Source organism: Canis lupus, chromosome 19 (assembly GCF_048164855.1).
Source record: "Canis lupus baileyi chromosome 19, mCanLup2.hap1, whole genome shotgun sequence".
Classification (NCBI taxonomy): Eukaryota; Metazoa; Chordata; class Mammalia; order Carnivora; family Canidae; genus Canis; species Canis lupus.
Genome location: NC_132856.1, coordinates 43634412 through 43656216, shown reverse-complemented (window position 1 = coordinate 43656216; position 21805 = coordinate 43634412). Strand labels below are relative to the sequence as shown.

The 21805-nt window shown below is 49.7% G+C and overlaps 2 protein-coding genes across 2 annotated transcripts; both read right to left on the bottom strand.

Annotated features, from left to right (window-relative positions):
• Positions 1-6191: 6191 nt before the first annotated feature.
• On the bottom strand, positions 6192-15011 carry LOC140610414 (serine protease 45-like). The gene is made up of 6 exons (XM_072786480.1): positions 14874-15011; positions 12926-12952; positions 9324-9471; positions 8563-8837; positions 7533-7696; positions 6192-7222 (listed from the first exon to the last, which is right to left on the bottom strand). Exons 1-6 carry the CDS (start codon positions 14971-14973, stop codon positions 6989-6991), a joined length of 948 nt encoding a protein of 315 aa, XP_072642581.1. The 5' UTR covers positions 14974-15011; the 3' UTR covers positions 6192-6988.
• Positions 15012-16626: 1615 nt separating this feature from the next.
• On the bottom strand, positions 16627-21576 carry LOC140610412 (serine protease 43-like). Its single transcript, XM_072786478.1, has 6 exons — positions 21483-21576; positions 21161-21349; positions 20802-20970; positions 20171-20433; positions 19072-19229; positions 16627-17209 (listed from the first exon to the last, which is right to left on the bottom strand). The coding sequence occupies exons 2-6, from the start codon at positions 21315-21317 to the stop codon at positions 17195-17197; spliced, it is 762 nt and encodes a 253-aa protein (XP_072642579.1). The 5' UTR covers positions 21318-21349; positions 21483-21576; the 3' UTR covers positions 16627-17194.
• Between the last annotated feature and the right edge of the window lie 229 nt (positions 21577-21805).

The following is a 21805-nucleotide window of genomic DNA, read 5'->3' as shown; positions in this document are numbered from 1 at the left end:
AGAATACTAGCCAGCAATGAGAGTGGACTGCTACACATAACGACATGGCCAATCTCATAAACATGCTGTTGAGTGAAAGAAGCCGGACACAGAAAGGTACACATTGTATGAAACTCAAAAGCAGGCAAAACAAACTGTGTCTAGAGATACCTGGCTGAAAATCAAGGAATGATTACCCCTACAATCAAATTTCTTCCAGGGGGAAACAGGGAGAAAGAGAGAAAGAAAGAAAAAGAAAAGGAAACAAAAACAAAAACAAAAACAAAACAAAGGAAAGATAAATCCAGAGAAGGAAAGCTCTATCTCCTGCCTTTGTGGAAAATAATGCCTTGGGGGGACCAGTCAATGAAACACAATAGGATAAAATTCAATAAAAACCAAGCATATCCATCACCACCACCAACATGAATACAAAAACCCTCTACTTTTTTAAAAAAGATTTTATTTATTTATTCATGAGAGACACACAGAGAGGCAGAGACACAGGCAGAGGGAGAAGCAGGCTCCATACAGGGAGTCTGACATGGGACTCGATCCCGGGTCCGGGATCGTGCCCTGGACTGAAGGTGGTGCTAAACCGCTGAGCCACCCGGGCTGCCCTAAAACCTTCTACTTTTAAAAGTCAAAGTTTCTTATATTGGGTAAAAAAAAAAAAAAAGTCTCTCACATGCTACTCACCAGAGAGCCAGCTGAAACAAAATGACACGAAGCAGTCAAAAGTAAAAAGACAGGTAAAAACACAGTAAGTATATGCAAGTGAAAACAGAAATAGCAGTGTTGATCTTTAGAGATGTGATTCAGGACAAAAGCTTTAAACAGAAAAAGTTATTTCACGTTGTTGGGAAAAGATAAAAATTATAATGACTATGTAACATCATAAAGTTTGTTATTGATCACATAACATCAAACCCATAAAGCAGGGATGCCTGGGTGGCTCAGCAGTTGAGTGCCTGCCTTCCGCCCAAGGTGTGTTCCTAGGGTCCCAGGACAAGTCCCACATAGGGCTCCCTGCATGGAGCCTGCTTCTCCCTCTCCCTATGTCTCTGCCTCTCTCTGTGTGTCTCTCATGAATAAATAAATAAATAAATCTTAAGAAAAAAAAACCCATAAAGCAAAGTCAATTCGTGATCTGTGGGAAACTGAAACAATCCACTTTGGGGGACGCCTTCTCCCACTCTGTCTTTGGAGGATGGAATATCTATAAAAATCAACCACCCACTAGACCCTACTAAGAACACGACAATAACCTGCCCTTAAAAGCTGAACAATTTGGGCCACAGTTTTGTACCACGATGCAATGATACTAGGATTTAAAAACAAAAGAGTGAGCAACACATCTGAAATTTTTAAAAACAAACTTTGTTAACTTATTTTGAGAAAGTAACATTCTATAAACTCTTTATTCTTTTTCAATTTTATTTATTCATGAGAGACACAGAGAAAGAGGCAGAGACATAGGCAGAGGAAGCAGGCTCCCTGTAGGGAGCCCGATGTGGGACTCAATCCCAGGACCCAGGATCACCCTGAGCTGAAGGCAGATGCTCAACCACTGAGTCACACAGGCATCCTTCCAGGGAACTTCTGGGGAACTTCTAGGGAACTCTTGGGTTAAATACGAAATATACCATGAAATTAGAAATACAGAAATGGGGATCCCTGGGTGGCGCAGCGGTTTAGCGCCTGCCTTTGGCCCAGGGCGCGATCCTGGAGACCCGGGATCGAATCCCACGTCGGGCTCCCGGTGCATGGAGCCTGCTTCTCCCTCTGCCTGTGTCTCTGCCTCTCTCTCTCTCTCTCTCTCTCTCTCTATGTCTATCATAAATAAATAAATCTTAAAAAAAAAATTTAAAAAAAAATACAGAAATGAATAATGAGGTCAGTAGATAGCAAATCCTGTGCAATGTGGCCGAAGTGAGACCCAGAGGAAATTTTATAGAATTAAGTGAAAATATTAGAAACCAAAGAAGTCTGTTAACTGACTCAGCATATGACTCCAGAAATTTGAAAAATGACAGTAAAATACATACCCCCAAAAGTAGAAGGTTATAATTACTAAAGCTAAAAAAGCTTTAATGAATGAACAAAAAAGGTTTGATTACCAAAACCAAAAGCTAGTTTGTATCATTTAGGAGTCCCCAAATAAGAGAAACTTCTATTCAAATAGGCTTAAAATTCTTCTCCTCTCTTCAGTGATGGCAGCTTCCTCCTGAGCTGGTCCCCTTGTCTAGAAATGGTTGCCAACTGTACCAGGTGATGTACAGTAGTGTTGAATAACTACATTGTACACCTGAAACCAATATCACACTGTATGTGGATTAACTGGAATTTAAATAAAAACTTGTAAAAACTGGTTGCCAACAGCCCACATCCTTCTGCTTCCTCACCCACATTCAAAGAGTGCACATGTCTCTCTAACCATGCCTTATGCTGGCTGAGTAACCCAACTGGAGCCAAGCAGCCGGGGCACTGCACTATGCTACCTCCATCAGATCAAGGAGCCACCCCTCTTGGGAGCTGGGAGTGTGACAGTTCCACCCTAAAAAATATGAACAGCATTGCACAGTGGGATGGCTGCAGACCAGGACCTGGAGTAAAATGAGGTAAGGACAGATACCAGAAAGCTAACCAATAAGATATACCAGATGGATTTTTTAAAGATTTATTTATTTATTTGAGAGAGAGCAGCAGAGGGAGAATCTCATGCAGACTCCCCACTGAGTGCAGACCCAACACAGGGCTCAATCCCCCAAGATCATGACCTGAGCCGAATCACGTATCAAATGATTAACTGACTGAACTACCCAGGCACCCCTACCAGATGGATTTTTAAAAACACCTATGAAATAGACAAGAATTTGGTAATTCTAATCTTTAATAATTAAGTAAGAGGAAAAAGTACATATTTAAGTAATATTAGAAATAGGAAAGGGGGGCAGCCTGGGTGGCTCAGTGGTTTAAGCGCCTGCCTTCATCCCAGGGCATGATCCTGGAATCCTGAGATCGAGTCTCACATCGGGCTCCCTACATGGGGCCTGCCTCTCCCTCTGCCTGTGTCTCTGCCTCTCTCTCTCTCTGTCTATCATGAATAAATAAATGAATAAAATCTTAAAAAGAAATAGGAAAGGGAAAACAAACAAACAAAAAATAGGAAAGAGGGGGAGCCTGAGTGGCTCAGTGGTTGAGCATTTGTCATGATCTCGGGGTCCTGGTATTGAGTCCCACATCAGGCTCCCCATGGGGAGCCTACTTCTCCCTCTGCCCATGTCTCTGCCTCTCTGTGTCTCTCATGAATAAATAGTCTTAACAAAAAATAGGAAAGAGGCCATAGGTTCAATTTTATACATCAGTTTGAAATGTAAGATTCTAGGTTAAAGTTAGTGATTTTTCTATACTAAAATTAAAGCAAAAAGAAGTGGGAAACCCAACTAGGCCAATAACTATACAAGATATTTTTTAAATAGTCAAAGATTTGTCTGTTCCTTAAGAAAGCTATCAGGTCCAGTGAGTTTTACGTGCACTATCTACCAAACCTCAGGAACAGATCATGCTGGCATTATATACACTGCTCTAGGGCATGGAAAAATACTAAAAGCTTCTCAATATGTTTTAAGAGGCTAACACAGCAAAGACACCAAATTTGAACAAATGGTGGAATAGAAAGGAAAAGTGAAGACCAATCCAGCTTTGGGGCAGAAATTTTCAACCAAATGCCAACAAATGGAATCCACAGTGTATTAAGGGATTTATCTAAGAAATCTATTGAGATCTAGTAATGAATCTCACTATGTGAACAAATTAAGTAAGAAAACCCATATAATCATCTTAATAATCCACTACTGTGTCACTAGGACCCAAGACCATGCCAGGCACAGCAAAGACTCCCAGGAAATATCTGTGAAACATAGGAAGGCTGAGGTCAAGGTCAGCATATGGACCCCCACCAGTATCGCCACTATTTCACACTGTGTTAGAAGTCATGGGCAATGAGATAACAAAAGAAATAAATGGTAGGATTTTCAAAAAAGGACAAGACATAGCTCTCACCATTTTAGGGTATTTGATTAGCCAAAAATAACCCAAAAGAATCAACTGAGAAACTGCCGAATTAAATAAATCAGTTTTGCAAGATGACCAGGAAACAAGATCACTATTTTTTTTTTAAATCAGCAGCTTTAAAATACCTAATATGCAAAATCAGGAAAAAAATTTAATGGGAAGAGATATCATCCACAATAAATGTAACCCAAATTTATAAAATACTTAGAAATAAACTCAATATTTTTCCAGACATCCATGAACAGAAGAGCCATATACCATAACCCTGGTTAGGAATTCAACGTTGTAAAATTAGTCTGCATATCTAACTTCAACTCAAATACCAAGAGTATCTTTAATAGAAACTGACAAACTGCTTGTAAAGTTTACATGGAAGACAAACTCTGTAGATTAGTCAGCATCTTTTTCTTTTTTAAAGATTTTGTTAGAGAGAGAACACAAGCAGGGGGAGCGGCAGACAGAGGGAGCAGCAGGCAGAGGAAGAAGCAGGACTCAATCCCAGGACTGTGGGATCATGACCTGAGCCCAAGGCAAGACACCTAACTGAGCCACCCACAGATCCTGGGAATATCTTTTTTTAAAAGGAGAGCTTAGCTTTTACTACCATTTAACAAAACATAACATAAAGCTGTTTGAAACAGTATAGCACTAACTCAAGAACAAATAAATCAACGGGAACAATAACAGAGGTTTTGTAAACATAAAATGAATATATTAAGATTTCTTTATTATAAATGTAGATATTCAAATCAGCAGGAAAAAATAGTCTCCATAAGAAATAGTATCCATGTAATTGGCTCTCTAGTTGGAAACAGAATTGGATCCCCACCTCACACCACATATGAACAGAAATTTCAAATGGATTACAGTCACACATAAAAAAATATTTATCAAAATAAAAAGAAAAATGGGAAGATACCTTAAAAATCTGGAGATGGAGAAGACCATCCTCAGCTAGGCACAAAACCCATAAAGAAAGTAAAGACTATCTGACTCCATAATAATTTTAAAGGTCTTTACAGCAATACTCCATAATTCCATCTATTCCCTATATTTCCAAAAGATACGGAAATATTTGTAAAATCATTGACAAAAACTTAGTATTCAGGGATCCCTGGGTGGCGCAGCGGTTTAGCGCCTGCCTTTGGCCCAGGGCGCGATCCTGGAGACCCAGGATCGAATCCCACATCGGGCTCCCGGTGCATGGAGCCTGCTTCTCCCTCTGCCTATGTCTCTGCCTCTCTCTCTCTCTGTGACTATCATAAATAAATAAAAATTTAAAAAGTTTTAAAAAAAAACAAACAAACAAAAACTTAGTATTCAGAAAAGATAAAACCTTTCATAAGAAAAACAAAGGCAACCCAATCTTAAAAATAGGCAAAGGTGGGCAGCCCGGGTGGCTCAGCGGTTTAGCACTGCCTTCGGCCCAGGGCCTGATCCTGGAGACTCGGGATCGAGTCCCACGTTGGGCTCCCTGCATGGAGCCTGCTTCTCCCTCTGCCTGTGTCTCTGCCTCTCTCTCTCTCTCTCTCTCTGTCTCTCATGAATAAATAAATAAAATCTTTTAAAAAAAATAAGCAAAGTATATAAAGAGGATTTACTAGGACACATAGAAAGATATTTTTCCAATCAAGAAAATGCAAATTAAGATAGCAATGATATAACTTTCTACCATTAAATGGGCACATCTTAAAAGATTAATAATATCCATTTTTAGCAAAAGGGGAAACACTTTCCTATACCGTAGGTATGAACGTAAAGTGGCTCAGCTTTTGGGAGGAATACTATTCATCCAAAATTATTAAATTTGTGTGTTCTTTGATGACTGCCCTGACCTCAGGCCACTCCTAGAAAGACATGTCCTCCCCCAGCCCCACCCCACCCCACCCCACACACACACACAAACACACACACACACACACATATACAGGACTGGCATTCATGGCAGCACTGTCTCAGGCTGAAGAGTCAGAAACAGCCTAAAACCTGGTGCTGGTTACATTACCTATGTTGCAGCTGCACGGAACCCATGCAGTGATGGAAAATAATGAATAGCTCTAGGTATTGACGTAGAAAGTGTGTCAAGGTATATAATTTTTTTAATGTGGATTATTAACAATACATCTAAGATCCCATTTATTTTAAAAAATCATATAGACATTTTATTTAAGGATGCCAAGAGATTACTCCTGGGGAAGGGAGCAGCACTGGTGGTCAGGTGGGAAGGGGGGAAACCTTTACATGTATTTCTGAATATTTTCAGTAAATCACACCAAGGATGTATTCCGATATTGCCTATAATTTTTTTTTTAATTTTAAAAGAAAAGACATAGATGATGAACAGGTAATACTTTTGCAAGCAGGTTTTAGTGCCATTTAAAAAAACAAACAAGAAAGCAAGCTAAGTTTGGAGCACTTTAGGTGGGTCCTTCCTACTGTCAGGCTACAAGGCATATTTTAGCAGCTCCCTTATAGCAGGCCCCCTTTACAGATAAGGAAACAGAGGCCTCAGCCCTGGCCCTTTCCCTATGTCCCCACACCACTGACACAGCAAAAACCATCAGCCTCCACTGTGGGGAGCCTGCCAGCAGAATTAATTCCAGGAGACCCTGCCTTCCCACCCACCCCCAACCCCCGCAGGGTCACTCAGAAAAGAAAACAAAGCCAGCTCACATATGCACAAATTTAATCCCGGCTATCCTGGTCCCCAATCCAGAGCCCTTCTAGGCCACACTTCCCTTCTCCTGGTCACCCACGGCCCAGTCATCCCCCACATCCCTCCCCACTGAGATGCAAAAGCAGGGCCCCATCTCCCAGGGGCCACTCTTTCCCCACCTTGACTCCTATTGAATACAGACACATGACCTTGATCTAACCTTGATCTGGACCCACACAGCAGAGGCAAAGCAGGAAAAAGAGGAGAGAGGGGAAATCAGGGACCCATCTGGGGCTGCAGCAGCCAGAACAGGAGTAGGAGCCAGGTAGAGGTTTGGAGGCATGAGAGAGGCCCATTGTTCATTTGCTGCTTGATCCACTTGCTGTATTTGGTGATGCGGGCATATACACCTGGATTCTCTGCTTTGGCACAGGCCTTTTCCCAGGACAACACCCCAGCCAGAATCCATCTGCCCTCGACTTCACAAGCCAATGGGCCCCCAGAATCTCCCTAGGTAAAGAGAAGAGGAGAATGGGAGTTCTGGGCCCTACTAGGACCCAGGACCCCCGAGGACCCAGAATGCCCACCCTCTGACTTCTGCTCGGAGGATTCTTTCACTCCTTGAGGATCTCACTGCATCCTTCACCCCTCAGTTATAGACCCATTCCAGAATATCAGGCAAGATCGAAGTCACAGGGGAAGGAAGAGGGGAGCAGAGCACTGCCTGGTGATGGTGACAAAGAGGGAAGCCCGGCAAACCCCACTCCGCCCTGGGGGTCACTCCCAACAGAAGAACTGCCAGAACCTCCCAGAAACTCACCGAGCACAAGTTTTCTCCGTAATTGGTGGCACAGATCATGTCCCCCAGGACAAGGGGGACAATGTGGGGGATGAAGGACTTCTTGCGGTAAATCTGGTCACACCTTTTATTGTCCATGATAAACACCTCAGCCTCCTGCAGCTCTGGGGTCAGTGTGGAGTTAACTGTGGAGGAGCCCGGTGGGGTGAGAAAGGACTCTTCACTGCACTCAGCCCTGGCCTCTTCCCACGGCCCTGTCACCTTCATTTCTGAGACTCAGCCAACCCACACCCCTTCGCACACCCGGTGCCCTTTCACCTGTCTGGCCCCCTGCGCTGTCCCATGAGCCCCTCACCCTCTAAGGCTCTCTCCTAGGATCCCTTTCTCTGGGAAGCTTTGGCTTCTGCACCCTGCAGGCCACAATCCAAGTCTCAGTGCAACCACTTACAAACCACTTATGACCATGTCCTGCTTCTCTCCAGCCTCTGAGCTTTGCACCAGTCGTGCCCTCAGTCACCCAGTTAACACTTGCTCCTCCTTCAGGCATCTCTGATAGATCCCATGGCCACAGCTCATCACAGACCCCTTCCAACTTGATCTCGAGATCACCGGAAAAAGCCTCTGCCTCTTCCCTTGTCAGCCTGGGCCCCCACCCCCATGCAGGTATGAAGTGCCCTGCAGGTGAGGCCCGTGTTCCCAACTCAAAGGGTTTGGTATGGGGCAGACACTCCAAGCTCATCAAGTCAATGAATAAGTGGGCAAGTCAATTTATGATTCCCTGACTCTGAGCTTCTGTAAGAGGCAGAAGATCATGCCTAGCCCAGGCACTACTAGACCGGATTGAGGTGGCCACAAGAAGCACAGTGGTGTCAACCATGAAAACAGTTTCCACATGAGGAGAGTTCTAGCGCATCCCAAGAACCAGGGCCCAGAGGTAATGGTCATGAGCCTCCCAAGAGGCACCTTGGAGGGGTCCGGCAGGCAAGGCCCCCAAAGGTGCAGCAGTACCCCTTCTGTGGTTCCACACCCCATCCCCGCCCATCTTGCTCACCTGAGAAGCGCTGTTTAGCCTGGCCCCAGCCAGTCACCCAGCACTGTGTCCCAACCTTCAGGTTGTAGCTGGGCTCTGGGAGGCAGATGGGCTGCACGTACTTGCTGAGTGCCACGGGCCTGTGGAGCTGCAGAAGGGCAACATCCCCCATGATGAAGGTCCGGCCCCAGAACTTGGGGTGCATAACGATGTCCTTCACAGGGATCATGGTGACCCTCAGGGAGTCTGCGGGCTTCAGCTTGTTGGTACCAAGAATCACTGAGTACTCTTTGGTGCTGCAGGAGACACATGGCCCCAGGTAGTAGGTGTCAGGTTCCCAGGCCACACCGCGCTCCCATCGCCACTACTGAAGAACCTCCCGCTTAGCAGAAGCCCTGTCTGGTTTGCTCTGATTGCTTCACCTTGTTCATCCAGCCTGGAGGCCCTCAGGGCCAGGGACATGACCACTGCCCCCTCATTCCCTGTTCACATTGATTCGAGGTGGCCTCATCTGCATGTGGTGTATGCAAGTGGGCAGGTGCTGATATACGTGTACATCCTCGTGTGCGTGAGAGATGGTGGCGGGGGGAAGGGAGGGTTTTCCTGTTGCCTTGCTCAAGTACAGTATTTGTTGCTTGGGTCTCCTGTGAGACCCTGAGCTGGCCTCTTCCCCATTCTGGATATCCCTTCCTACTCCCCTTCACCTCCCGACTTCCACACTGTTTCACAGAAGAAATGTGGGGGATAGGTCTCCAGGCCACGGACACGGGGGCCATACTCACCCTTGGATGCAGTGGGCAGCAGTCACTACCCAGTCGAGGTCAATGAGGGCCCCTCCACATACGTGCTCATTTTCCAGCCGGAGGCTCACCTCCCAGGGCCAATGGCGGATCACATCCAAATCCCCTGACCACCAGGGTTTGCCGCAAACTTCAAGAACAATGTCCAGGGGGACACGGTGACCACACATTGGAGGATGAGAACAACTGAGACCAAGATGTCCCCCCCAGCCTGGGACAATGCACACAAAGCTGTAAACTCGGGGGCTTGTCCACATTTCAAAGATGGGGAGACAGAGCCAAAGAAGGGAGAGCAGAGGCCTGCCCAGAGGCGCAGGGCTGGACAACTGACGACAGAGATACAAGGCTTCAAGATAGAGACACAGAGATATTACAGGGGAGAGAGAGAGAGAGATACTGAGACGACAGGGAATGATTAGCAGGGAACCCCAAAACAAGAGAGCACAGAAGGAGCCCTAGGACAAGCAATGCATTCTCTGGTGTCTGGCCTAAGTCCCGAGGCCATGTTCCTGAAAGGCCATAAAACTTGCTGCATCTTGTACATGCAAAAGGTCTGTCCCCACACTACTCAAAACTGAGGAGAGTTCCAGACTCATGTGTCAGAAATCTTTACACAGGCCATTCAAGAAAGAACCCCAGCATGGAGCCCACGGAGGCCCCGCCACCCCAGTTTCCAGTCTCCACCTGCATATACTTCTGAAGCAGTCGAGTTGTACAACTGTGTGAATGAACACAGATGCAAAAATTTCTAAATAAAATATCACTCAACATTATATTTTGAAAAAATAATGCACCACAATCATGTGGAGATTGTCCCAGGAGGGCCAGGGTGGTCCCACAATGGAAAAGCCCTCAGTGTATCTGCCACATAAACAGTTCTTTTTCTTTTTTTCTTTTTTTTTTTTTTCTTTTTCGCTAAAGGAAAAGATCATATGCTTTTCTCAACAGACACAGAAAAAAGACATTTGAAAAATTCAACATGTATTTTGACTAAAAAAAAACTAGAAACAAAAAAAAATATCTCTTAGTTTGGAACAGAAAGGAAATCCTTAATTTATAAAAATTAGAGACCACAAACCTACAGCAAACACCACATAACACTGAGGAACAGACAAAAAGATTCTATATGGTCAGAAGCCAAGAATAATGGTACTTTTGTGGGAGAAGAGCAGCGAAAGTAAGAGAGATCTTAAGGGAGCTTTTGGGGGCTGGTGTTACTCTACTTTCTGACTAAGGCAGTGACTATACAGGTGGGTTCACTGTGAGACAATTTCTTGATCTGGACACTTAAAGTTTGTGTACTTTTGTGTGTATATATAGTACTTCAACAACTTACTGTTTAAATCAATAACACTTCTCTACTCCAGCACAATCAGCTAGAAACTATATTCAAAATAAGATATATTTTCAATAACAAAAAAATCATAAATACCAAGGAATTAACTTATCTAACACTATGCTAGATTTCTGTGGTGATACATATAAAACTCTAATAAAGAAAAAAAAAAACAAAAACCTCTAATAAAGAACCTGGAAAATGACCAACAGAGACATCCCTTGCTTTTAAACTAAACATTTCAGATGTACTTTTCCCCCAAATTAATCTATAAAGTCATCTTCCAAATTAGAATTTTAGGAAGCTTTATAAACTTATTCTAAAACTGAAATAGAAAAAACAAAAAAAAAGGTCCATGACTAGTTCAGTCTCTGAAAAAGCAGAATATAAAAGGACACTTGCCCTAGTAGGTATCAAGATACACATCAAAACCATAACAACAAAAACAGTGTGGTATTGACAAGGACAGACAAATGGAGCAATGGAAAAGAATAGAGAGCTTGAGTTTGTTCTGGGAACACAGGAACTTAATGTAAATAAAGGAGCCACCACCATCAGTGGGTGAAGGATGGATGTTGAATAGATGGTGCTGGGAAAACTGACTCACTAAAGAAGAAATAAGAAAACCAAAACTGGATTCCTCCCTAGAAGCACTTGGAGACCTAAATAGGAAAGTGAAACTCTTAAAGTTAACAGTAGACCATATGACATGGGGTGGCAAAGGGCTCCTTAAACAAAATCTCAAAATACAAACCATAAAGCATCAAACAGATTAATCCGATTATTATCAAAATCAAGGATTTTTTTTTTTAATCCTGGGAACAAAATTAACTGGCAGAAGCCAGATTAGAAGGCAATATTTGCAATATTGAAAATCAATACAGGGTGGATCAGTGGTTGACCATCTGCCTTTGGCTCAGCTTGTGATCCCGGGGTCCTGGGATCAAGTCCTGCATCAGGCTCCCCATGGGAGCTTCTCTCTCTGTGTCTCTCTGAATAAATAAATAAAATCTTTAAAAAAAAAAAAAAAGAAAAGAAAATCAATATAGGACTTGTATTAGGAATATACAAGGAACTCTAGGAAATCAACAAGAAAAAAAGAACAACAGATAATATACAAAGGAGAAGGACAGGCAATTTATTAGAAGAAAGTCAAGAGGCCAAAAGCACGTTGAGACATGCTGAAACCCATTAGTAATGAGAAAAATGTCAAACCAAGAAGCCATTTTTAATCTATTAGATTGGCAAAAAGATATAAAAGCTGCATTGTGCTATAGTTGGTAGGTCTGTAGCAATGGCTGATAGGAATGCAAAGAGCTGACCAAATCTGATTATGGGCAGTAGATAAAAAAGCACAGTACCAATGTACATTTTTGAGGTCGAGAAGTGGTTGATAAGTGAAGTTGATCAGTTGATACTATGGTTATCTAAGGGGATAGTCTTAGAAAAAAACATGTCTAGGTATTTAGGGATAAGGAGTCAGGCTATATGTTACCTTCAACTGATTCTGAAAAAAATGATGTATGTTTTCCTTGACCTATCTGTATTTTTGCAGTGTTTTGTAAGTTTAAAATTATTTCCAAGTAAAAAAAAAAATTTAATAAAACCGGTGAAAAGAGGAGGAAACAGAAAGAGACCTAGAGTATCCATCATTTATGTAAGTTAAAAACACATGCACACAAAACCACAATATATATTTCAACAAGAACACACACAAGCAGAAACGCTCACTGAACATATAAGAAAGGTTGAGAGGAGGGGGAAGAGGGGGAATAGCAGTGAGACTTGGACATAAGCAGGAACAACTAACGTAATGAATCAAACAATTCACAACCAATCAGGGAGGACCTATGACTATGTAAGCTCACGAACAAGCGAGCAACCTAACCCACCATCCCTGATGTCTAAGGATAAAGGCCCTTTAGAGAGCAGAGGTGTGGTTCAGTCAGTTAAGTGTCTGCCTTCGGCTCAGGTCATCATCCAAGGGCCCTGGGATGGAACCCCGCATTGAGCTCCCCGCTCAACGGGGGAGCCTGCTTCTCCCCCTCCCTCTACTGCTGCCCCTATTTGTGCTCTCTCACTCTCTCTGTCAAATAAATAAAATCTTGAAAAAAGGAAGAAAGCAAGCAGACCCATGAGACTAAATTCTGCTTCCTACACACCCAGAAACACTATCTATGTGACCCTTTTCAGAACACAGCCTCCAAGGAGCTGAAGTTTTTCTGAAGCAGTAGCTCACCCTACCCACCTGGTGTGGAAGTGTTTTCTTTATAACCTGGAGGGGAAAAGGGGAACAGAGAGGAAGCAAGAGATCATGAATTAGTTAATTTGTCCATTCGCCAAATGGGGGGGGGGGGGGCAGAGTGTATCAAATAGATACCATGCTGTCCTGCGGGAGAGACAGAAGTAAACACACAACCGCTATGTGAGGTCAGTGCAGGGACAAGGCCGCAGGTTTCAGGGGAGCCTGGAAGAAGTGGGGGACAAGGAGGCTTCTGTGGAAGTAGGGCTATTGTGCCAGGTGTTAAAGATGAAAAGAAGGTAAAAACAGAAAAGTGACAATGACATTCGTTGTAAAAGAAAGAAACACCATGGTGTATGCCAGAGCCTCCAGAGAATAACGGACAAGGCTGATGATGGCAAGAAAGGATACCGTGGAGGAAAAGCCAGGGGTCAATCACCAGGGGCCTCAGGAGTGACGCCCAGAAGCAAAGGGAGCCTCTGGGAGGAGGAGGGAGGCCAGTGGAAGGGTAACAAAGTCAGGCTTGAATTTTGAAGCGTGAGGAGGAAGGTGACAAGTCTGGAGGCAGTGAGGGCCCACCAGAGTCTCCACGGGACCCAAGCAAGAAAAGAGGTGGTCTAGATGAAGAAGCGGCAGGGAGAACAGACACGGGGAGCTGGATGCGGGATCCAGGCGTGGCGACGTCTGGGATGACCCCCAGTTCCTGGTGTTAGAGAGGGGTGCCTACTATCCACCTACTCCAGGACAGAGTAAGAGCACCCAGTTTATAGGAAGATGAGGCCTCGGCCTCGGACCTCAAGAAGCAAACGCGTTTCCAGGTCACGCAGCAGAAGGCTGCACTGGCAGATGCTTGTTCTGTGAGGCAGTATCACAGGACCGGTCACTGCCCCCGGGGGAGGGGGCGCTGAAGAGGGAACCCAGACAGCCCTGCAGGGAACAGGGCTGACAGGGCGTGGGTGGCCTGGGGAGACCGCGGGAGCGAGGGGGTTATCCTAAGCAGAGGAGAATCAGGAGGTGCGGCCTGAGAAGACAGGGGGCTGGAAAACCATGAAAACGGAGGAAGTGGGAGAAAGTCAGGAACAGCAAGGCCAGAGACACGGCAGGAGTGGGCTAAGGAATAAGGGCGAAGTGGGGAGGACTGGAAGGACGCCTGACCTGGGAACGGCTCCTTGGAGCAATCCTGCTCGAGGGGGAAGGGAGCCGGAGAAGGAACCTAGCAAACGGGGAGAGGACGGAGACGGGCGGCAACGTGGCTGGGGGAGCAGGGCGCGCAGGGCCTGCAGCCACAGCAGGGAGGCGGGCCAGCGCCGACCTCCACCAGGAGGGAGGGCTCTGACCGCTACAGAGACCGGGTCGGTGCGGGGAGGACAGTGTCGGCGGGGTTCAGGGGCCCCTTGGGCTGGAGCTGTCCGGGGGGCAGCCCTGAGGGCCCGCGTCTTCGCGGTGAATGAAGCAGCTGCGAGCGGGGCGTGGCGGGGGGTACAAGGGCCGGGGCGGGGCCTGGGGGGGCGCTGGGGCTGGGCGAGAAGAGGGAAGGCGCGATGGGGCCGGCGCAGGGAGGCCGCGTGCGGCTGGCTGGCCTGCGGCGCATGCGCGGGCGGGAGGCCGGACCAGGCCTCGGAGGGCGGCTCGGGTCTCAGCCGCGACGGCCGCGTGGACCCGGGAGGACGCAGTGGTGCAGGGGTGCACCCGAGGGAGGAGGCCCGTTGGGCAGGGGTCTGACACCATGCTAGGGGGTGGCCGCGGAGGGCAGGTGACAGCGTGTGGGGGTGGGTGTCTAGAGTCCCAGGCCCCCGAAGAGCTCGCAGGCCCAGAGGTCAGGGGTCAAGTGCCGGGGCCGGGCGGCGGGCGGCGTTAGGGGGCAGAAGGACCGCATGGGGGCGGGGGAAGGGAACGTGGCAGACACGCGGCGACCCACGACGGACACGCGGCGGCTGAGGAGGCGCCGCCTCACCCGAGTGCAGCAGCAGCAGCAGCAGCAGCAGACGGCGGCTCAGGCTCCAGGGCCCAGAGGCTGCAGGCCCAGCGCTGCGGCGGGGGAGCGCGGCGGCCATGAGGCCCGGCGGTGCCCCCTGACGCGGCAGACGCGGCGCCGCGAGCCCACGTGACGGCGAGCGTGACGCTGTCGGGGCGCCTGCAGCACGTGATGCGGCTCCGGGCACGTGACGACGCCCCGCCGGCCCCGCCCCCGCAGGCCTGCCCGCCCGCCTGTGGCCTGAAGGGAAAGTCCGTCCGTGCTGGCCCGGACCTCCGGCCGCACCTTGGTCCCCTGGGCTCGGTGCGTCGGAAAAGCTCACAAGTCCCATCGATCCGAGGATCTGAAAAGGCGGAGGCAGCCTGAGGGAGGTGCGGTAGGGCTAGGGAACCGGAAGGCGCCTTTAGGAAGGTAGCTTGGAGCCGCACCGACGCCGACGCGGGGATGCCGAGTCCTGCGGGAGCCGCGACCAGGGAGAGGCGTTCCCCGGCCTCCCAGGCTGCGCCGGGGAGAGGATGGCCTAACCCGGGCCTCGAGCCTCGAGCCTCGGCAGCGCGGTCTCGAGTCTGCTGGGTGTGATAGAACTGGGAGCCGGCCGCCCAGGTTCCCGCTCCCCGTCCGGTGCTGGGGCGGGAGGTGTCCAGGTCTGCGGGCCGCGTGCCCCTGCTGGGAGCGAAGGGGGCCCGCATGATGAGTTCCCACAGCCCGCAGGGGAGTAGGAGGGACGCGTGCCGCTTCCACGGCGCGGCCGTCACGGGGAGGGTGCCTTCTGGACCCGTGCGGAGCAGTGGCCCCAGCGCAGCGCCGTCACCGGGAACTTGCTAAAGATGTAGTTTTTGCCCCCCGCCCCCAGACCCACGGGACTGAAAAGTCTGGGAGTGGAGCCAGTGATGTGTATTTTAAACAAGTCGGGGAGCCAGAGAATGAGAGTAAAGAACTAGAGCCTAAGAGCTAGAGCTCCTTCCTCCCAGCAGGAGCACAGATGTTTGCTAACAAAGAGGAGGGGACGGGGTGCCTGGGTGGCCCAGTGGGTTCAGCGTTTGTCCTCTGCTCAGGTCATGATTCCAGAGTCCTGGGATCAAGCCCCACATGGGGTTCCCAGCCCAGTGGAGAGCCTGCTTCTCCTTCTGCCGTTGCTCCTCCCCGTGCTTTGCATGCTCCGTGTCTCTCTCTCTCTCTCTCTCTCTCTCTCTCAAACAAATAAAATCTTGCAGCACCTGGGTGGCCCAGTGGTTGACTTTCTACCTTTCCAAACCAGGCTCCCTGAGGGGAGGAGCCTGGTCCTCCCTCTGCCTATGTCTCTGCCTCTGTCTCTCACGAATAAATAAGATATTTTTTTAAAAAAATTAATTCTAAAAACAAAAACAAAAAACATTGTGGAGTGGGGGCAGCAGCAGCAAGTGGAAGAAATGAAGAAGTATTTCTCATGCTTTAACTTCATTCCTTGTCACCAGTTCTGGTCTCTTGTGATCCTTTCCTCTGAGCTGCAGAGGCTGGTTAAGCTGCAGAGCTCGGGGCAGACGTGTGGAGTAGCAGAAGCAGGACCCGGCTAGGTAAAACCATGCAGAGGGCTCCCATATGAGCTGACAGGGACTCACCACTCTCCTGAGGGCTTAATAAAAATCATGAGTAGATCTTTTGCTACATGAGAGACTAATTCTCTAAAGAGTATGTTATATGCAACCCCACAATTTTCAGGAGACCAGAACTTAGAATGAACAGAAATACATTCCGTTTATTCAGTTGATGTCAGAAATCTGTGCATTGCATCACTGCCTCCACACAACTTGGGGTGAGCCTGGATGTGGCCACTAGCTACTGAGGAAGGGGGGCCCCATCACAGGGCTGCCATCACAGAGGGCCTGTGTGCCACAGGCTGGCCACGCATAGGGGGATCCTTGCTGGGTAAAGGGGAACTCCTCCCAGCCCCAGACACACCCAAGGCAGATGTGGAAACCCCAGGTCTCCCACCTCAGCAGGGACATGGTGACACTTCCTCCCCCTCTGTCTGCACCACCAGCAAGCTGACTGCTCTGACAGAGTCTCAGGTGACAGCCTGAGCCCACACCCAGCTCCAGTGCTGTCTCACTGCTCCTGAGGTCTCTTCTGTGGTAGAGGCTCTCCAAGATGGCAAGGACGCACTGGGGTCCGCCTCGCAGGCTGGCTGGCTCTCAAGCTGGCATGCTTGCACTCCCTCCTTCCAGGCAGGCAGGGCACAGCCAAGGTGTGGGTGTGGCCGAGGCAGGTGATTGGGGCATCAGGCTGGGGCACTTTCTGGGCTCTAGTCTTGCTGCCACCTTCTACGGTGTGGTCCTCTACAGGGTCAGTGGATGCCAACCAGAATTGCAGGAAGGAGCATTTGAGTAGGAGTGGGAAGTCAGAGGAGAGGCCCAGTGTGAGACTCAGAAACAGGAGGGGAGTGGGCCAGGGTGATCATGGGGCCACCAGGATGCCCAGCGGCAGCAACAGGCACAGAAGTGGGAAGAAGCCTGCTGAGCCCAAAGAGCAAGCCTGATTCAAGTGACTGCTGATCCACTCTTTGTACAAACTAACATCTGTATAAACTATAGGAGAATTTTTGTGACCACAGCCAATGCCCCAGCTCACAATCCCCACCTGGACCCATGTTTCTCTAAATTCACAGACCAGGGGCCCCCCAGAATCTCCCTGGAGAAAGAGGAAAAAAAGCAAACACAGGAATGGAAGAGAATCAACATTAGAACTGGCTGATCACACTGCAAGTCTTGGGGAGACAGGCACACATAGGGCTTCCCCAGGACCCCACCTCCCCAAGCACCCACCAGCCCTAGGTTTCTGAGAATATTTGAGAATTGAAAACTAAGTGAAAAGTTTAAGAACCTCTGAGAAAGTCTCCTCCTTGCCAGGTGCTTATGGATGCACACGTGATATACAGCCAGTAGGCCCTAGTGCAGCAGCGTGTTGAAATCCTCTTGGAATACCCCTGTTCCTTCATTGCCCCAAGGTCTTCCCCAAGCCTCCCATGCCCCAACAACCAAAGGGGTGCCCCTGGCACAGTGAGCAGCTTCCACAGCCCTACTCCAGCTCTAAGGCTGGTGTCTTTTCTGATGGCTCAGTCCTGGGCCTCAATGGATGTGAACTATTTTGAATATCAACTGTGCATGGGAGGATCCCATACTCCTTATCTCTAACCTGAAACTTCTCCTGGCCTTAAACCCACATATCCAACACCACACATTCATCAGTTCCCCGTCTCCAGACTGTCCCAGATAGCCTAAGGCCCCCATCTCAGAACATTGCATGTCCTCTCCCAGATCTGCTCTGGTGCCCCCACTCTGTACCACCCAGCTCAGACAGAAACAGAGAGCCCTCCTGACCTGTCCCTCACCCCCACCCTCCCAGCAGTCAGTGACTCAACCTCAGGTACACCCTCTTTACCCCCTAACCACCCCAGGTCCTACTCAGAACTCAGCAGCATTGCCTAGACGATGGAAACAAACACCTAGCCTGCAGTCCTGCCTGGGCGGCATCAAGAAACTCAGCCCAGCACTCCAGGCCACACATACTCCCACTCCAGGCCTCTTCCCTGGCCCTGTTGACCACCTCACTGCTCCAGACCTGGAAGACATGCCCTGAACATGACAGGTTCCCTTGCACCTCAGAGCTGCTGTATGTGAGGCTCCCTCTCCCTACAAGGCTCCTCTCCTCTTTCCAAGAAATCCAAATACTCATCCTCTGAGACCCAGCCCAAATGCCCCCTCCTCCAGAAAGCACTCAGTGCAGGAGTCCTGCAGGCACGCACAGGGGGACCCCAAGCGAACACCTTCAGACCTCACTCATGTATGACGGGTATGATGTCTTTGTGGCAGGGTTATGACTGGGGGGTTAACAGAGCTAATGGGGACAGATGCTCCCACTGGTCACATGCTAAGTGCCGCATGGGAGGAACCCAATGAAAGGAACTCAGAGTGTTAGCATTATCCACTCCCTGACTTCCCCCCACCTTGGCAGTGTCCCCAGGCAGCAAGGGCTGCTCCCTTTTGAAGGAACAGGCCAGGCCAGCTCAGGGGAGCAATGAGTGGTTCCCCCCACGAGTGAGGGGAGCGGTGGCAGATGAGCCAGGCCCTGGCACTCGGGAATGAGGAGACTTTGAGGGGACATCCTCGATGCGGAGGCCACCATGGAGCCATGAACTGACCTTGCAGGGACCCTTCTCCTCTTGATAGCCACAGATCATCCCTTGTTTCACTAGGGTGCGAAGTGTTCCTAACTGTGCCTGTAATATCTGGTTGCATTTCCTGTAGTGAAGAATGAGCTGCTTGCTCTCCTGAAGGTGAACCGGTACCATTGCTGAAGCTACAAGGAGAAAGTCAGGGTCTGTGTGAGTGGACAACACAGGAGTCCCCAAACCCTCTCTGCACTCACGCTCTGTTGCCCCCTGAGAGGAAGTCGGGGCAGTAGATACCATCCCATTGACGGGAGGGATCTGAATGTGTAGTGGTCAGGGGAGAGGAAGAGGAAGGGGTAAAAAAAGCCACGATGGGGGAAGGAGGGACACCTCAGGACAGAAGGAGGCAAGGCCTTACCAACCTGCAATGAAAAGCAAGTGTCACTCTGAGTACCAAGAGTAAGTGACAGGTGTCCTGTGCAGAGCAGAATCACAGGCTCTCAGACAGGTGATGCTCCAAAGGTACCAATCCAGCCTCTTCCCTGAGTTAGGAAGGCCCTAACCCTCACCAACAGGGTTGCTCTGGCTCAGCCTATACCCCCTGGCACAAAAAGCTCCCTCCCCACCCAGCAGGTACCTCCAGGGAGGAACAGCTGTAACTGGCAGACAGCCCATCACCTACCTCATCACCCTGGAGCTGAAAGCCACACGAGAGAAAACCCACCATCCCTGGCACCCAACCCCCCAGGTGCTAACATTCCAACAGCAGTTCTTTTTTAAAAGATTTTCTGTTTTTTGAGGTGGGGTTGGGGAGAGCGCACACAAGTGGGGGAGGAGCAGAAGTAGAGGGAGAAGCAGACACCCCTTTGAGCAGGGAGCTCGACTCAGGCTTGATCCCGAGATCCCGAGATCATGACCTGAGCCCAAGTCAGACATTTAACGGACTGAGCCACCCAGGTGCCCCTCATTAAACAATTCTTAATGAGGTTCAGTTACTCCCTGGCAGTACCTCATCCTCCTCCCTTGCCCACCTGCTAAAGAATCAGCTTCCCTGTCCCTTGTGGAACAGCTTGGGAGCCAAGGCCAAGGCACCAGCCTGCCCCCTCGGCTCCCCAACTACGGGTCTCACCTCCTTTTTCCAGGTGGCCCCAGCCAGTCACCCAGCACTCTGTCTTAGCTTCCACTTGGAGAACCCTTCTAGGGAGGGACACAGGACGGATGGATGAAGAGTAATTCACAGAGGAGGCCAGGAAAACAAGGGCAATGTCATGTCTCAAAGTTTTATCATCAAAAAAGTGATGGCAAAGGATGTCTTCAACTGGAACCACCAGTGCCGTTTCGGAATGAGGTTGTAACAAGTTGTCTCCCAGCCTCACTGTATATTCCTCGTGGCTGTGGGAAGAGGACGCAGCCTTCACAGAGATCCCGGAGCGTCTCTATACACCCCTTCCACACTTTCCAGGCTCTTCCCAGCCTGCTCCTGTCTCCTAAGCCAGCACCAGGCCCCTGCCTGCCTGCAAACCATATCCCATGCCCAGACCCTAACCACTCTAGCCAGTGGTCATCCGAGCGAGATCCCAAGGCTACCAAAGCAGCAGCCGGGAACTTGGTAGACACGCAAATTCTCAAGTCTCACTCAAGACTGAATAAAACTCAGGGAGCCGTGACTCCTTTTCAGAGGAGGAGGAAGAGGAAGCTCAGGGAAGGGAGTAGGACTGGCACCAGGTCACAGAGCCCAAGCTGGAGCCACAGACACTCACCCAATTATGCAGTTGGCGGCGGTCAGCACCCACTGATGAGCAATGAGGGAGCCTCCACATACATGTTTATCCCGGGCCTGCAGGCTCACCTGCCAGGGCCACTTCTTGTCTGAGGCGGGCACTGAACAGGCTCTCCTCGTAGACTTGGGGCCACATTCTAGCTGACTCACTAAAGAGAAGTTGCTGGAGGTGAAGCTACCATCTCCTTCCCACCCACAGCCCCTGGTCGGCCACCAGGACAGAGCCAGGTTTCCTCTCCAACCCTTCAAGACAGAGTCTGACCCTTCTATCTGCCCAGCCAAGCAGCTCCCCCTGTGGCCTCCCAGGCAGGCCTGTCCACACCTGTCCAGAGGCAGTACCTTGAGGAGACAGTGGTTCATACTCAGTGGTCTGATGGGACTCCGGGGCCTCTCCCACTGCGAGCGCTAGAAGCCGTGGGGCTGCAGTGGGTATTGGCATCCGCGGGGACTCCTGGTGCCCTGGTGGCGAGGGCGCCTCTGAGCTTGCCGGGGTCATTGCAGAGTCCTCGCTGGGGTCGCACCCCTCACCTGGGGAAGACGGTGAGGCAGGAGCTGGCCCGCGGGCACCCTCTCGCCTGCCCCTTCCTCCAGCACCCCTCCTCCACCCACTCCCCGTGCCGCCCAGCCTGCCCTCGCCCCCTCCCCGCCCACGGGGTCCCACCAAGCAGGGGCTGGAGGAGCAGGAGCCAGAGCAGGAGGCCCAGGGGGCCGCCCCGGACGCCATGGGCCCGCGTGCGCCGCAGCCCTGTGGGGACGCCCCCTCGCGGCGGCTCTTGGCCCTGCCGTCGCTTCGCCGGCCGGACGAGGTGCTCTGTCCGGCACCCTTCCCAGCCAGCTGCACCTCCAGGATTCCCACCTCCCGGTTATCCGACAGAAAACAATCCAGAAGGCTCCTGAGGCGCCTGAAAATGCCATTGCTTTTATCAAGAGTAAAATAGAGATCTTCTGGGTTATACACCCCAGAGTGATCTGATCCCTGGAGCC

What these genes read in the sequence shown, in the direction of transcription:
- LOC140610414 (XM_072786480.1), bottom strand. Translation starts at nt 14,973, where the DNA reads ATGGCCGCCGCGCTCCCCCGCCGCAGCGCTGGGCCTGCAGCCTCTGGG. An exon ending in GCTGCTGCTGCTGCACTCGG is followed by an intron (nt 12,953 to 14,873) that starts GTGAGGCGGCGC and finishes TTTCCCCTCCAG; the next exon opens with GTTATAAAGAAAACACTTCC. An exon ending in GCTGCCCACTGCATCCAAGG is followed by an intron (nt 8,838 to 9,323) that starts GTGAGTATGGCC and finishes TGTCTCCTGCAG; the next exon opens with CACCAAAGAGTACTCAGTGA.
- LOC140610412 (XM_072786478.1), bottom strand. Translation starts at nt 21,317, where the DNA reads ATGACCCCGGCAAGCTCAGAGGCGCCCTCGCCACCAGGGCACCAGGAG. An exon ending in GCCGCCAACTGCATAATTGG is followed by an intron (nt 20,434 to 20,801) that starts GTGAGTGTCTGT and finishes CTCTTCCCACAG; the next exon opens with CCACGAGGAATATACAGTGA. An exon ending in GGGCCACCTGGAAAAAGGAG is followed by an intron (nt 19,230 to 20,170) that starts GTGAGACCCGTA and finishes TTCTCCTTGTAG; the next exon opens with CTTCAGCAATGGTACCGGTT.